Genomic DNA, 14074 nt, shown 5'->3' with positions numbered 1-14074 from the left:
CAAAAATTTATATTCAAGTAGCACAATTGTTCCCCGCTCTAGAGGTGAAAAGCTGGCAAGTGTCGTAGTATGCACTGTACCTCTAAGTCACAAATACAATTCATTATTTCATAGCATTCTAAACTCCTAATTTTCCAGACCCTCGTTCTTAATGAGAGAGAAAAACCAACACCTTATTCGTATGTGTGTATATATGTATTTTTTTTATGTAAGAGGGTGATTGGCCAAGGAAAACAAAAAAAAAAAAAAGAAAAAAATCCCTCTGAGGTGCCAGTCCCAAAAGACGTCAAGAGAATCATCGAAAATTGAAGGATAAGTGTCTTGGAACCTCCCTCTGGTCAGATTTGTACGGGTTTACGAGTTCATAGTTCATGGTTTACAGCTTGAATGTCGTGGTGTCAGTGGCAGTAGTAGCTGAGGTGATGGTGTAGTGACCTTATCAACGCCTGTCTGGTGATGGCCGTGGCGATGCGGGAGGAGTCGCGGCAGGAAGTGTGGCGGTCATCTAGGCAACAGAGGGTGGAGGCTGTGTGAGGTTGTGGCGACCTGACGGTGATGGTGCTGCAGGGTGGGAAGGACCTTTTCTTCTGTGTGTGTGTGTGTGTCTGTGTAGAGAGAGAGAGAGAGAGAGAGAGAGAGAGAGAGAGAGAGAGAGAGAGAGAGAGAGAGAGAGAGAGACTTGCAGACAAACGAACTGGCATAATGTGCAGTGTTGCAATGTTTCTATTCGTGTAAGTGTTGTATATAGGTAATCAAGTTTTCAGTATTGATTTGTTGATCAGCTCGCCTCCCTGTTCCTTACCTTGCGATTTGAGTCCCAGCAGTGCCAGCGGCAGTCAGCACACACTCCACGAGTATTTTTGTGGCGCCATTTGTGATAGGGTATGAATCATTATTATCTGCAGGAAGGGAGGGTTGGGAGTCAGAATGAACACGACGGCAAAGCGCACATCAGCCAGCATCATTAAATGTAATTCTCCCTCTCCATCACGAAATATAATTATGGCTTGGAATTAGTTTGAGGTAATGACAAGTTTAAGTTTGCTTTCGGTGTTTTATTTGTCAATAAATAATGTGCGTGTTCCCATTGTCAGCAATGAGAGGGACAATAAATAGGAGTCTTGGCGGCGGAGAGCGAGTGGCCAGCAGGAGGCTTGGTCTCGTCGGTCTGTTTGTTTACTTGGACTCGTTGGGGTCTTAGAAGTAAGAGGGTCTACGTGGGCGGAAGAATTCGCGGGACTCGAAGGAGTCTGAACCAGAGCGGAAGGACTCGAAGGACTCGCGGGAGTGGGAGTCGGTGGTAGCGAGCCACGCCGTCGTACTTGACGTCGGCCACGTAGCCGTCGTTACCGTCCACGACGTAAGAGACGGTCTGGCGGCGGCCGTCAGGGAGGGTGCACGCTGTACGCGCCCTGGGTGTCTTCACCGTCGCGGGCTTCCTTGTGGTCGAAGTCGTTGCCGCTGGAGGCGTCCCTGACAGCCCACTGGAACTCGTATTTGGGCCTGGTGAACTCGTCGGACTCGTAGGACTCGAAGGACTCGAAGGAGCGACTCTGAAGCACAAAGAAGACAGTTGTGAGTTATGTCACCAAATTCAGCCAGACTCGCACTGCAGGCAGTGCTACAACACACTGGGGAGGAAGATGCAGCCCCTGCACTGCTCACGGCAAACCTGCAGTGTTCCACCAAGCACAGCGTGGGGCCACAGTCGACAGACGCACGATGCCTCGTAAAATAAAGGTTTCCCTATAACTTGTGATAGGCTCGTACTTTTTGGAATGTCGTCATTTTTACCAATAAGGTCTCAAATATTCCGCGTTGAGTGGTGCTGGCGTTAATGCGGAATTAAAACTGATTGCTTTCAAAATGTGGGACAGACAGACGGACAGACAGTAAAAATGCCCAGTGATCTGATCTCAGACTCAGCAAATTACAAACAACAAGGACTCACGTCAGGCCTGCCGTAGCTGAAGTCAGCGGCAGCAAGGGCGGCCATGGCCAGCAGGAGGAAGACCTGGCGAAGAGAAACATAATTAGTCGGACACCTTCATGATGGTGACAAGGCTGTGTCTACTTGGCAAAAGTTTGGTGAAGGAAGAGTGTAAGACTGTTGAAGATTATCACACACACACACACACACACACACCTTGGTGTTCATGGTGGTGTGATGGAGTCAGCGTGTGAACTGAGGCTGAGGAGCTGTGGACGCGTTATATAGGCCAGCCGCCCTTTCTTCATGACCACTTTTTGCCTTGATAAGTGAATCAACGCCAGACTCATCTCGGACGTTTTTCCATATATATTTTTTTTATTCAAAGGAATCCAGTTACTTTAAAGAGGACATGTGTGGATATTGAAGCAATTAGTGACGAAGATAAAAACAAACTAAAGTAAATATTGCAAACCTTACAAGTGTGAGTGACACTACGCGTGTCTCCCCACACTGACTGAGTCTTTCGCGAAGTGTCGAAGGGCAGACTTGTCACATCTGGCCCAGCAAACACCTCTGCTCGTAAATCAGAATCCTGCTTGTCATGTACCTCGTTAGCATTGCCCCCTTGCATTCTTCCTTCTGTGCGAGGTGGCGACGTGAGGAGGGTGAGGGGGCACGGCAGGCACAACAGTCTTGTTATTCATGTAGCTGCTGTGTGCTTCATGGCTTGGTAATTCGCTGAGAGCTTGGTAATTGATTACCTATTATTTGCTTGGTATGTCACAGCCTTCCTAACGGCCGCTCCCATGAAGGACTGTTTCAAAGTCCCGATGTGTGTCGACGGTTTCCTTTGCATGTCATCGAATAGTAACGTCTGAGGTACTTTATAATAGACATGGTAATATTTGAATGTACTCAATTAGATATGTTTTCAGTTAATGGAATTTCAATACCAATGCCTTTTCTCTTTATATATATATATATATATATTTTTTTTTAGAAAATAGGTTACGTTTCAAATAGTTACGTACATCTCTCACATTTGCTGCAGTCATGTGAAAATAAATATTTTGACCTCATCCGTGGAAAATGTTGCGAGTCTTAACCATGGAGTAGTGAAAGGTGCGGCGCGAGAGCCACTGTTGTCTGAATTACTAAAGAAAATAATAAAAAAGAGAAAATTTGGGTAAAAAAAAAATGGCACAAATCCTTTCCATATTATGATTATTCTAATTATTAGCTTTCTGGCAATCTGAATTACTTCGAACCAAGTTTTCTAAATATGCACTTCCTTTCTCACATTGCATTCATTTTTTGGAATACGAAATTAATAGATAGTGAATGATTTCTTAATGATGTACGTGTCCTTGCGTTGACTAATATTTATGTGCGTTGTCTTGCTGCCTGGTGACTCACTGGCTCAAACTGGCTGGGGTAGTTAACCCTCTACTAAATAATTCTTTCCATTAGGCCATGAGAGGTGATACTCATTATTTACATGCACACCTAATGTACCTCAGTAACAAATTATAATATATGTAGCAAGTTCCTCTCTCTCTCTCTCTCTCTCTCTCTCTCTCTCTCTCTCTCTCTCTCTCTCTCTCTCTCTCTCTCTCTCTCTCTCTCTCTCTCTCTCTCTCTCTCTCTCTGTATGTGTGTGTGTGTGTGTGTGTGTGTGTGTGTGTGTGCATGCGTGCGTGCGTGTGTGCGTTCGTGCGTGTGTGCGTGCGTGCGTGCGTGTGTGGGCGGGTAATGGACGTAGGTGTGTTAGATTGGAAGATAAGCAGAGATAATTTAATTAGCAATCAGACAGAACAAGTGGCTGACCCCTGCTGTTCTATACTTGTGTGTCTTCAAGAAGTAACGAAGCAGACATGATCACGAAACGAGTTCATGCCACGCTCCCTGCTCAGCCCCGCGTTGCGAAATAGAAATCTTACCCTCCCTGTCACTGCAGTTTTGTTCTGATACAAACCACTCACACCTTCATGCGCGTGAACATAATGCAATACAAATCATATGCTCCTGGTGTGTTAGCCTGTACACAGCATTTAATCTACGTTCGTATTTTTTTTCTTCGTCGTGGTTCAGTAACAGATAACACGGTGACTCATCGCTGATGTTCGCAACTTCCACTGACCAGTAGTGTGAGTCGCTTCACCTCGTCAAGTGTGTGATGCAAAGCTCACTTTTACGTATATATTACTGACAAATGAAAACTCGATTACAATAAAATTAGCGAAATATGTGGAATAAATAATAAGGATAGTACAATGAGAGTTTCAGGGTAGATTTGCTTGATTTATTTGTCAATAAATAATGTGCGTGTTCCCATTGTCAGCAATGAGAAGGACAATAAATAGGAGCCTTGGCGGCGGAGAGCGAGTGGCCAGCAGGAGGCTTGGTCTCGTCGGTCTGTTTGTTTACTTGGACTCGTTGGGGTCTTAGAAGTAAGAGGGTCTACGTGGGCGGAAGAATTCGCGGGACTCGAAGGAGTCTGAACCAGAGCGGAAGGACTCGAAGGACTCGCGGGAGTGGGAGTCGGGGTAGCGAGCCACGCCGTCGTACTTGACGTCGGCCACGTAGCCGTCGTTACCGTCCACGACGTAAGAGACGGTCTGGCGGCGGCCGTCAGGGAGGTGCACGCTGTACGCGCCCTGGGTGTCTTCACCGTCGCGGGCTTCCTTGTGGTCGAAGTCGTTGCCGCTGGAGGCGTCCCTGACAGCCCACTGGAACTCGTATTTGGGCCTGGTGAACTCGTCGGACTCGTAGGACTCGAAGGACTCGAAGGAGCGACTCTGAAGCACAAAGAAGACAGTTGTGAGTTATGTCACCAAATTCAGCCAGACTCGCACTGCAGGCAGTGCTACACACACTGGGGAGGAAGATGCAGCCCCTGCACTGCTCACGGCAAACCTGCAGTGTTCCACCAAGCACAGCGTGGGGCCACAGTCGACAGACGCACGATGCCTCGTAAAATAAAGGTTTCCCTATAACTTGTGATAGGCTCGTACTTTTTGGAATGTCGTCATTTTTACCAATGAGGTGTCAAATATTCCGCGTTGAGTGGTGCTGGCGTTAATGCGGAATTAAAACTGATTGCTTTCAAAATGTGGGACAGACAGACGGACAGACAGTAAAAATGCCCAGTGATCTGATCTCAGATTCAGCAAATTACAAACAACAGGGACTCACGTCAGGCCTGCCGTAGCTGAAGTCAGCGGCAGCAAGGGCGGCCATGGCCAGCAGGAGGAAGACCTGGCGAAGAGAAACATAATTAGTCGGACACCTTCATGATGGTGACAAGGCTGTGTCTACTTGGCAAAAGTTTGGTGAAGGAAGAGTGTAAGACTGTTGAAGATTATCACACACACCCACACACACACACACACACACACCACACACACCCACACACACACACACACACACACACACACACACACACACACACACACACACACCTTGGTGTTCATGGTGGTGTGATGGAGTCAGCGTGTGAACTGAGGCTGAGGGGCTGTGGACTCGTTATATAGGCCAGCCGCCCCTTCTTCATGACCACTTTTTGCCTTGATTCGCCAGACTCATCTCAAGCAGTTTCCCATAATTTCCCATATAAAAAAAAAAAAAATCTGTCTTAATCCCGAAAGGAGCTGACGCGTGGGTGTGCAATGCTAATCCTGCTAAATGAGGCCAGAGCGTAGGTGGAGTTGTGTCGAAAGTGCGTAACCATGAAGAGCACAACATATTGCTAACACTGCCGATTAGATTCCCGTATCCAGGCACAACGGAATGTTCGAGCAACTTGAATCTGTCACAACCACGCCTTTCACTTGCCCTCAGCTGTTCGTGAGGCGGCGTGCTGTGCTTGCTGTCCTGCCTCGTGCAAGTGTGCTTGATCTAGATTTTTACTTGAAGGGATCTCCATCGCTCACGTTTGTGTAATTTATACCATGTTGTCTCCATCAGGTAAGTGAAAAGCAATGGTAGGAAAAGGATGATGGCAAGGAGCAAGTCAGGGAGTAGTGGTAAAAGACAAGACTATTGTAATAATTGGACTGAACTTAATTAAATTGACAAGTGCTCCCTCTGATTAAATTTCTTTTGTTGTTGTCAAATTTCAAAGCGCATCTATAAACTCGAACAAACTGCTTATAATTCAGCTTTTTTCAACCTCACCTCGTGCTGATTCGGAAGAAAAATGAAAACTCATTGTCTGTGAACAGGTTATAAGCCATTGGGGAAATCTGATGTTCATATTTTTATTTCCATTACAATAATAATTCGTATAGATTGTCATAGAATACTTTGATGTCTTTCAGGGAATAAAAGTTTTGCGGTTGTAACATCGATAAAAAGACGCGGGCATTGCGCAACGCCTCAGTGTTTGTGGATGGAAGATAAAGCATGGGGCGGAAAACAATAATTGTCAAACTGGTTTTTAGGAGTGTTGCAAAACCACTTATGTCCACCACGTGAAACAAACTCATTTCTCGCGCCTTGCCCAACGCTGTAGTCTTAAAAAGGTGAAACAGGTCCACCACGCCAGTATATAAAGACTTTGGCACCAGGACCGGCACACACACCTGCTTGCCTGCACTCACCTGCGACATGAACACTCAGGTTTGCACTCTTTTCACCTCAGGTTTCCTAGATTCACTGATTTTCACCAGGCAAACAACATAGGAAAAGAAAGTGGTATTACTGTTAATGGACTGTATGAAGTATTTGTGAAATCGATCCGAATCACGACTCTCGGACATGTAATCCTTGGTTGTGTAAATGCAGCGTTTCCTTTCCGCACAGCTGGTCACCGTCCTGGCCCTGGCCGCCGCCGCCGCCGCCTCCGCCGCCAGGCCAAACTACAACTTCGGGTACGCGGTGAGGGACGGACGCTCCGGCAACGACTTCGGCCACCAGGAGACCCGTGACCTGGACAGCACCGTGGGCTCCTACCACGTCTATCTTCCCGACGGCCGCCTGCAACAGATCTCTTACCGCGTCCACGGCGGCAGCGGCTACCTGGCCCAGGTCACCCACAAGGGCGAGGCTCGCTTCCCTGACTCTGGCTCATATGAGTCTTCTGAGTCTCGAGAAGTCCACAGGCCGCGCTACTCCACTGACTCCCTAGAGTCCCGTGAAAGAAGAGTCTTTGTTGCTCCCAACTTCCACTTCTCCTCCAGGCCCAGAAGCGGCTCATTCTTCACCGCTCCCAGGCTGCGCGCGCCCACCAGGTACGGCACTTCATTCTTCAGACTCGGCGCCGCTGGATCCGACGAGTCTTACGAACACCGCTTCGATTCCAGCGACTCTCACGAACACCGCTTCGATTCCAGCGACTCTGGAGAACACCGCTTCGATTCCAGCGACTCTGGAGAACACCGTTTTTACTCCAGTGACTCTGGCAAACACCGCTTTGATTCCAGCGACTCTCGCGAACACCGCTTCGATGCCAGCGGGTCTTTCGAACACCGTTTCGGCTCGAGGGACTCTCTGGAATTCCCCTTCAAGCACAGGAAGTCTGGAAGGAACTTCCTGAGGCTCGGCTCCCGCACCTACTACTATTGATGGCGCTGCAGCTCTCTCACCCACTCACTCGCTGGACTCACGCCACCCCCAGGACTTCTCATACCAAGGATCTGTTATTTATTTAGTTTATTTATGGATTACTAATGATTGGAATTGTAGAGTAAAAGTAGTGACAGACAATACTCTGTTTCATGTCACCAGGGAATGTTTGGGCACCACCACACAGGGCAACAATTCAACAGCCGTGACGTGAAGTCTCCTCCACCCTGCGTGTTGTGGAGCCACTCTGGCTGCTCAGTCATGGCTCTGAAATCAGCACACCGTAGATAATTCTCTCATTTCGACAAGCAAATATCCGTCGTCATTTGTCTACACTCTTAATGATCACAGCAAACACACTCTGGTCCAAACATGGCGGTGGTCACGGTCACCTGACTTGTCCTGCGTGAGTCCTGGCGCTGACCCTGAGATGCTGCTGTAGCGAGAGACACCGGGAGGACTGTGAACTGTGCTGGATCTCACAGGGCTCGTAGGACTTTAAGGGGGGACATTTATCAACACAAAATATACTATCAGTGCCAAGGAAGGCGACTTGTGTCCTGCTCTTCTGAGGGACTCTTGAAATTACTACACTGACAACAATTCACGGCAGTAATAGATTAACCAATATCTACACGGCGCCTTGCTCTGGGGACGTCATTAATCTTCAGCCCGTGACTGACGCGACGACCTTGAACACGAGGCCCGGGAGGAGGAGGAGGAGGAGGCTCACGACCTACAGGGAGAGAATTATCACTCATTACCATAACGAGGAAACAAACACTCACATCAACACGTGACGTCTACAGCAACCCTGAGCGAAGCTCGTCTGTTTAAATGCTCATGCACCAGCGGCGCCAGATTACTGCGTCGTGGCATCTTAAAGCAATCAGTCAACCAGTCAGTTACACACTCAACCAATCAGTCAATTAGTCAATCAGTCAATTAGGCACTCAACCAATCAGTCAATTAGCCAATCAGTCAATCAGTCAGCCAGCCAGTCAGTCAACCAGTCAATGTATCAGTTAGCCAATTAATCAGTCAGTCAAGGAAGCATCAGGCACACCTCAGAACAGCTCCTAATGTCTGCACACCCATTTCAATCTGGTGAGTGTTGCGTCCAGATAGAGGCTGATTGTGATCCTGTGACCCGCTCTCCCATCCCTATAAGGTAACCACTGCTGGCTTCTTTCCTCCCCACCCTTCGTATCAGTGCTTACCACCAATGGACCACTCCCTCCTCCATCCCCACAGGAGTCTCAGCTTAGGTAACGTCTCACAAGGTCGCCTCTTTTGTATGGTAAGACTGTTTTCAGACCGTAAGATGATGTACTCACTTACTACTGCCTATTCTTTCATTCATTCATTCATGTAGGCCTTTGAGTTCACGTAGGCCTTTGGGTTCATGTAGGTCTTTGGATTTCCTCAGTGTTATGTAGGCCTCGTATTGTTTTATGGGTGTTTTTTTTTATTCCTCAGTCTTTTTCGTTTCTCTCTCTCTCTCTCTCTCTCTCTCTCTCTCTCTCTCTCTCTCTCTCTCTCTCTCTCTCTCTCTCTCTCTCTCTCTCTCTCTCTCTCTCTCTCTCTCTCTCTCTCTCTCTCTCTCTCTCTCTCTCTCTCTCTCTCGAGGTTCATGTACAGTACAGTACAGTACATGTACAGTAGCTTTTATTTATTTTGCTTAGATACACACACACACACACACACACACACACACACACACACACACACACACACACACACACACACACACACACACACACACACACACACACACACACACACAGAGAGAGAGAGAAAGAGAGAGAGAGAGAGAGAGAGAGAGAGAGAGAGAGAGAGAGAGAGAGAGAGAGAGAGAGAGAGAGAGAGAGAGAGAGAGTTTGTCACATTAGTGATCGTTACAATTGGGAGAGTTTTGTGATGACCGCACACTTTACTGGGCGATAAAATGCCATTCACCTGCACATGTTTCACAAGATGTTTTGTTCTAGCGGCGGGAGTGGCGGGAGTGGCGGCCTCAGGGCGATGCGAAATTCCGAATAAAAACTCGACCCATGTGCCAACTGGTGCCTGTATATATTGGAGGCGAGGCACGGGGGCATCACAGTCAGCTGCTGCATCCACTCCACACTCACCATGAACGCCAAGGTGACTACTGGGGCCTCACAGTCTCCCTTAGAGGCTGAGGGCGTGGCACAAAAGGGCATGGCTGGCCACCCACATCTTATCATATCTTGCATCATACTTTCAGTCACGCTTGATGTGAACAATACTCATGACTGATTTCCTTCATTATTTTAGATCCTCATCCTTTTGGGCCTGGCTGCCCTTGCCGCAGCCGACAGGGGCGGGTTCAGGCGTTATCACGCACCCAGGGTGAGTCACGAGTGGTCAGGGAGGTTTGCTTCATGATGATATAAAGTTTTATGGATTTATGGGAGACGCGAGTGATGAGAGTGTGTTGGACTGCTTTGACGTGTTCTGACAGAGGTCCTCTGAGTCCTTCGAGTCCTTCGAGTCCTCCGAGGCCAAGTACAACTTCCAGTGGGCCGTGGACCACGACCCCTCCAGCAACGAGTACGGCCACCAGGAGACCCGCGACGGTGACAACACCAAGGGCTCCTATTACGTGCAGCTCCCCGACGGTCGCCTGCAGCAGGTGTCTTACTTCGTTGACGGCGGCTCTGGCTACATCGCTGACGTCAAGTACACCGGCTCCGCCTCCTTCGAGTCCGACGAGTCCAACGAGTCCTTCCGTTACTACGGATCCAAATAAACCCAGATCTCATTTTGACCTCGCCTTGACCCGACACTACTGTTCGTCTAAGGACGATTTCTCTACAAGTCATCTTCATCATTCTATTTATTTATATGCATCAACATGTACCAATCAGTAATAAATGGCTACGCATAACTCTTCATTGTGTCATACTTCTTCGTGTTGGAGGAAATCAAGAGGTTAGAAAAATTATGTATTACTTATTTACTGAACTGCTGCGTGGATAAGATAAGTGAGTGGAGTGAGTGCTGAGAGGAAACACTTCACTCGTTCATGGCGTTCCCGTGTTTCCTCCCACCGCCACACTCCACCTTGCTGATGGCGCCAGATGACGTCATTGTTGCGGCGCCAAAATGAAGAGATAATCAACTAATTTCATTGTATTGAATTATTTTGACTCAGATGTTTTTTTTTTTTTTTACTCCCTTTTGACCTTGTTAGTGGAGCAACAACCACTGGGAACAATGGAATCCACTCAGTGTGAGTGACTCGTGGAGCGTGGAAACATACAGAAAAAGAAGCAAGTATTATTGCACGTGGCATCGAGATGCCGATTTATTCTCACGAAGCAAATAAATACATCAATAAATACAAGGATGAATTAGTAAGAGCACGAGAGTAAAGCTGTGACGTGGAGAGTCCTGAGCCTTCGTGATGATCGACAGAAAGCTGATACTGTAGAAAGAACCAAAGATTTATAAGATAGTGTCTTTTCCTTCACTGGTGAGCTGGTGTCCTGAGAGTCCCGAGTCCCTTGGAGGCCGCGGGGACTTAGCGTCTTTCATAAGAGTCCTCCTCAGATGACTCAGCGGACTCGTAGGACTCAACGGACTCGTAGGACTCAACGGACTCTGGGTAGTGAGCCTCGCCCTCATAGGTGACCTCAGCGATGTAGCCTGAGTCGCCGTCCACGTAGTAGGTCACCTTCTGCAGGCGGCCGTCGGGGAGCTGCACGTAGTAGGAGCCCTTGGTGTCGTCGTTGTCGCGGGCCTCCTCCTGGCCGAAGTCGTTGTTGGATGGCGCGTCATTCACGGCCCAGTTGAAGTTGTACTTGGCCTCTGTGGACTCATAGGATTCGTAGGATTCGAAGGATTCCTCAGACTCGTCGGATTCCTGAAAATGACCGAATTGTATATCATTAGAAAGCACATGGAAGACCTTGGGGAGTGTCTGTCTTGCTTTCCTTGACGTACCCTGCTTTGCTTTATCTTATTTATACTTGTCTCGCTGTGGAATCTTGTCGGCTAATTATACCGCTGATAATATAATGATGATAATGATAATGTTTACTTGAGCTCACTACTTATTCATTTTCTCATTTATATTTTCTCATCTACTACTTACCATCCTCATACTCTCCTCCTCATCTTCCTCCTCCTCCTCCTCCTCCTCCTCTTCCCACCACCATGAGTCACCCCGCCATTCACACACCGCGCATCTGTACTCACCTCTGACGATGCGGGTTCATAAGAATAAACTGGTCGCTCGTCTGCCACCACCGCCACAGCCGCCGCCGCCACCAGCAGGAAGATGACCTGGCAAAAAGCGACGCCTTGTTTGTTGAAGTAAGCGTAAAAAAGTGAACTTGTACATATTGATTCCAGACTTGCTTGTAGTGATGGTGGTTGTGTCTTGGTGAGTTGATGAAGTGAACGTGTGGTTGTTGCAGGTAATTGTGAGTTGTTAAGGTAGAAAGAGTGCACTTGACGTTTTGGATTTTAGTTTTTGTTAAGTTTATTTTAGTAGAAAAGAGAGAATGTGGTTTTTAGATTTGCTTTAGTTTTAAGTTTACTTTCTCAAGTTAGTAGATAGAACGTGGTGTTTATATTTACTTTTGTTTTGTTCAAGTCTGTTTCCCCAAGTTAGTGGAAAGAGAGAACGTGGTATTTAGATTCACACTTGCGTAGCGATCCTTGAGCGAACTTGACCCGTTTCCTGACGACCAAAGGTTACCAGGTACAGCAGAGGAGTGCTGCTTAGCAGTGCGGTGCTTTTGTGACGAGATGGTACACTTATATACCAAAGTATTTTTCACACTTTGCTTGTGTCAGTGTTAGAAATTATCAAGTGATTCAGATAAAGCAAGATAAAACTTTTGCTACAAGGTAGTACTTTGTAGCAAGATGAGAACTTTGCACAGGTCCTTTGTAAGTCACTAAGATTTTAAATGATAGAAGTACACAGAAGCAGTACTTCTTTTGTAGTAAGGTACTGTACTTTTCACTTTTTTTATAAACAACTGACGGGAGAAGCACAAACTTAAAAAAAAAAAAATTACAGAAAAAAATAAAAATGAAAAAAATAAAAATAAAAAATCGTGGAGGAGTTGGTACGCACTTCTAAATTTCGATGTACCACAAACATTTCAAAACGTTCCGAAATCGTCCACAGTCCAACTCCGAAACAAATCACAATAGTAGATAAAAAAAAAATATATATATATATATATATATATATATATATATATATATATATATATATATAATATATATATATATATATATATATATATATATATATATATATATATATAAATAAATAAACAAAAAAAAAAAAAATACCGGTAAGTCACTTCACAGGACAGCACAAGGCAACCACCAACCACTGTAACAAGGAAGGGCATCTCACCGACCCACCTTAGAGACCATATTGTTTGCTCTCGCTCCAGTACCTGCACCGAAACTGCTATGGGTCCTGGTGTGGCGCGGCGCTTATATACGTGTGCCGGACCGTAGACGATAAGGACGCAGGGCTGGTCTGTTTTTGTGGCTTCGTATCCCAGGACCCTCCAGCGTCTTTTCTCTCTCACCTTTCTCACCTGCCCAAGGACCTCCGTTGCCACTCCCCGCCTCTTACTTTTCCATTCATCCCGCGTGCTCAGAGGTGACGAAAGCTACAGGTAAAGGTGGCCTAGGGTGTGTATGGGGTGTTGTGTGTTGTGTGGTGCTGTGTAGGGTTAAGTTCGTTTGTTGTGTTGCGTGGTGGGTGGTGTGTGGTGTGTTGTGGTGGGTGTGGGTATTGTTGACTCCTCTGCTTTGTGTTTTGTGTTGCAGGTGACTTATGAGAATTTGTATTGATGTTGTTTACTTTGATCTAGTTTCTGCTGGGTTGAGTTTACTTTATGTACCTAATTCGACTTTATATTATGTTCCACTTTACTTCCTTTACTTACTCTAGTCCACCTTATTCACTTCACGATATGCTCTAGTTTACGTTCTTTACTTTACCTAATCTACTTATTTTCATTTAACTTTATATTTACTCTGGTTTGCTTTATTTGATATACTTGCTGTGATTTACTATGATGTGATTTATTGGTTGTAGTCTTTATGCTTGTGTATGCTTCAAGGTGCTTTGTAGAGCAGAGATGGTTGTTGTTGTTGTTGTTGTTGTTGTTGTTGTTGTTGTTGTTATTGTTGTTGTTGTTACTACTACTACTACTACTACTACACCACTTCCACAACCACCACCACCATTACTACTGCTTCACCTGTATCGCACCTTTACCTGCCAAAACATCCCAGGTGGCTCGTCTGTGCTTCATCTGATCTGGGCGAGATTGGAAGCAGAGTCGCAGGAGGGAATGTTAATTGTTCTGCCGCAGCACCTCGGATTACTCAAGTGGATCGGAAGTTATTTAGTACCGTATCCGTTTTTTTTTTTTTTGTTCGTGTAATCATTAAATGGATGGTCAGTTAGCGACGGAATGCGATTTTTTCTTTCCTTTTCTTTGTTTTTTTCGTTTCTCCAGCTGTTTTGTTGGTTTAATTGTTCCTTATTTGGCATATCCGGAATGG

The 14074-nt window shown here is 46.4% G+C and overlaps 5 protein-coding genes across 5 annotated transcripts; 2 read left to right on the top strand and 3 right to left on the bottom strand.

Annotated features, from left to right (window-relative positions):
* Positions 1 to 1040: 1040 nt before the first annotated feature.
* On the bottom strand, positions 1041 to 2224 carry LOC135115690 (cuticle protein 8-like). Its single transcript, XM_064032608.1, has 3 exons — positions 2147 to 2224; positions 1952 to 2014; positions 1041 to 1553 (listed from the first exon to the last, which is right to left on the bottom strand). The coding sequence occupies exons 1-3, from the start codon at positions 2156 to 2158 to the stop codon at positions 1386 to 1388; spliced, it is 243 nt and encodes an 80-aa protein (XP_063888678.1). The 5' UTR covers positions 2159 to 2224; the 3' UTR covers positions 1041 to 1385.
* Positions 2225 to 4221: 1997 nt separating this feature from the next.
* On the bottom strand, positions 4222 to 5466 carry LOC135115689 (cuticle protein 8-like). Its single transcript, XM_064032607.1, has 3 exons — positions 5395 to 5466; positions 5129 to 5191; positions 4222 to 4731 (listed from the first exon to the last, which is right to left on the bottom strand). The coding sequence occupies exons 1-3, from the start codon at positions 5404 to 5406 to the stop codon at positions 4378 to 4380; spliced, it is 429 nt and encodes a 142-aa protein (XP_063888677.1). The 5' UTR covers positions 5407 to 5466; the 3' UTR covers positions 4222 to 4377.
* Positions 5467 to 6396: 930 nt separating this feature from the next.
* On the top strand, positions 6397 to 7639 carry LOC135115687 (uncharacterized). The gene is made up of 2 exons (XM_064032606.1): positions 6397 to 6553; positions 6737 to 7639. Exons 1-2 carry the CDS (start codon positions 6542 to 6544, stop codon positions 7496 to 7498), a joined length of 774 nt encoding a protein of 257 aa, XP_063888676.1. The 5' UTR covers positions 6397 to 6541; the 3' UTR covers positions 7499 to 7639.
* A 1862-nt stretch (positions 7640 to 9501) lies between these two features.
* Positions 9502 to 10413, top strand: LOC135115246 (pro-resilin-like). The gene is made up of 3 exons (XM_064031792.1): positions 9502 to 9646; positions 9800 to 9874; positions 9987 to 10413. Exons 1-3 carry the CDS (start codon positions 9635 to 9637, stop codon positions 10272 to 10274), a joined length of 375 nt encoding a protein of 124 aa, XP_063887862.1. The 5' UTR covers positions 9502 to 9634; the 3' UTR covers positions 10275 to 10413.
* A 389-nt stretch (positions 10414 to 10802) lies between these two features.
* On the bottom strand, positions 10803 to 12960 carry LOC135115245 (pro-resilin-like). Its single transcript, XM_064031791.1, has 3 exons — positions 12914 to 12960; positions 11726 to 11812; positions 10803 to 11390 (listed from the first exon to the last, which is right to left on the bottom strand). Exons 1-3 carry the CDS (start codon positions 12923 to 12925, stop codon positions 11049 to 11051), a joined length of 441 nt encoding a protein of 146 aa, XP_063887861.1. The 5' UTR covers positions 12926 to 12960; the 3' UTR covers positions 10803 to 11048.
* Positions 12961 to 14074: the final 1114 nt, after the last annotated feature.

Source organism: Scylla paramamosain, chromosome 29 (genome assembly GCF_035594125.1).
Source record: "Scylla paramamosain isolate STU-SP2022 chromosome 29, ASM3559412v1, whole genome shotgun sequence".
NCBI classification, from domain to species: Eukaryota; Metazoa; Arthropoda; class Malacostraca; order Decapoda; family Portunidae; genus Scylla; species Scylla paramamosain.
This window is presented reverse-complemented; position numbering and strand designations above follow the sequence as displayed.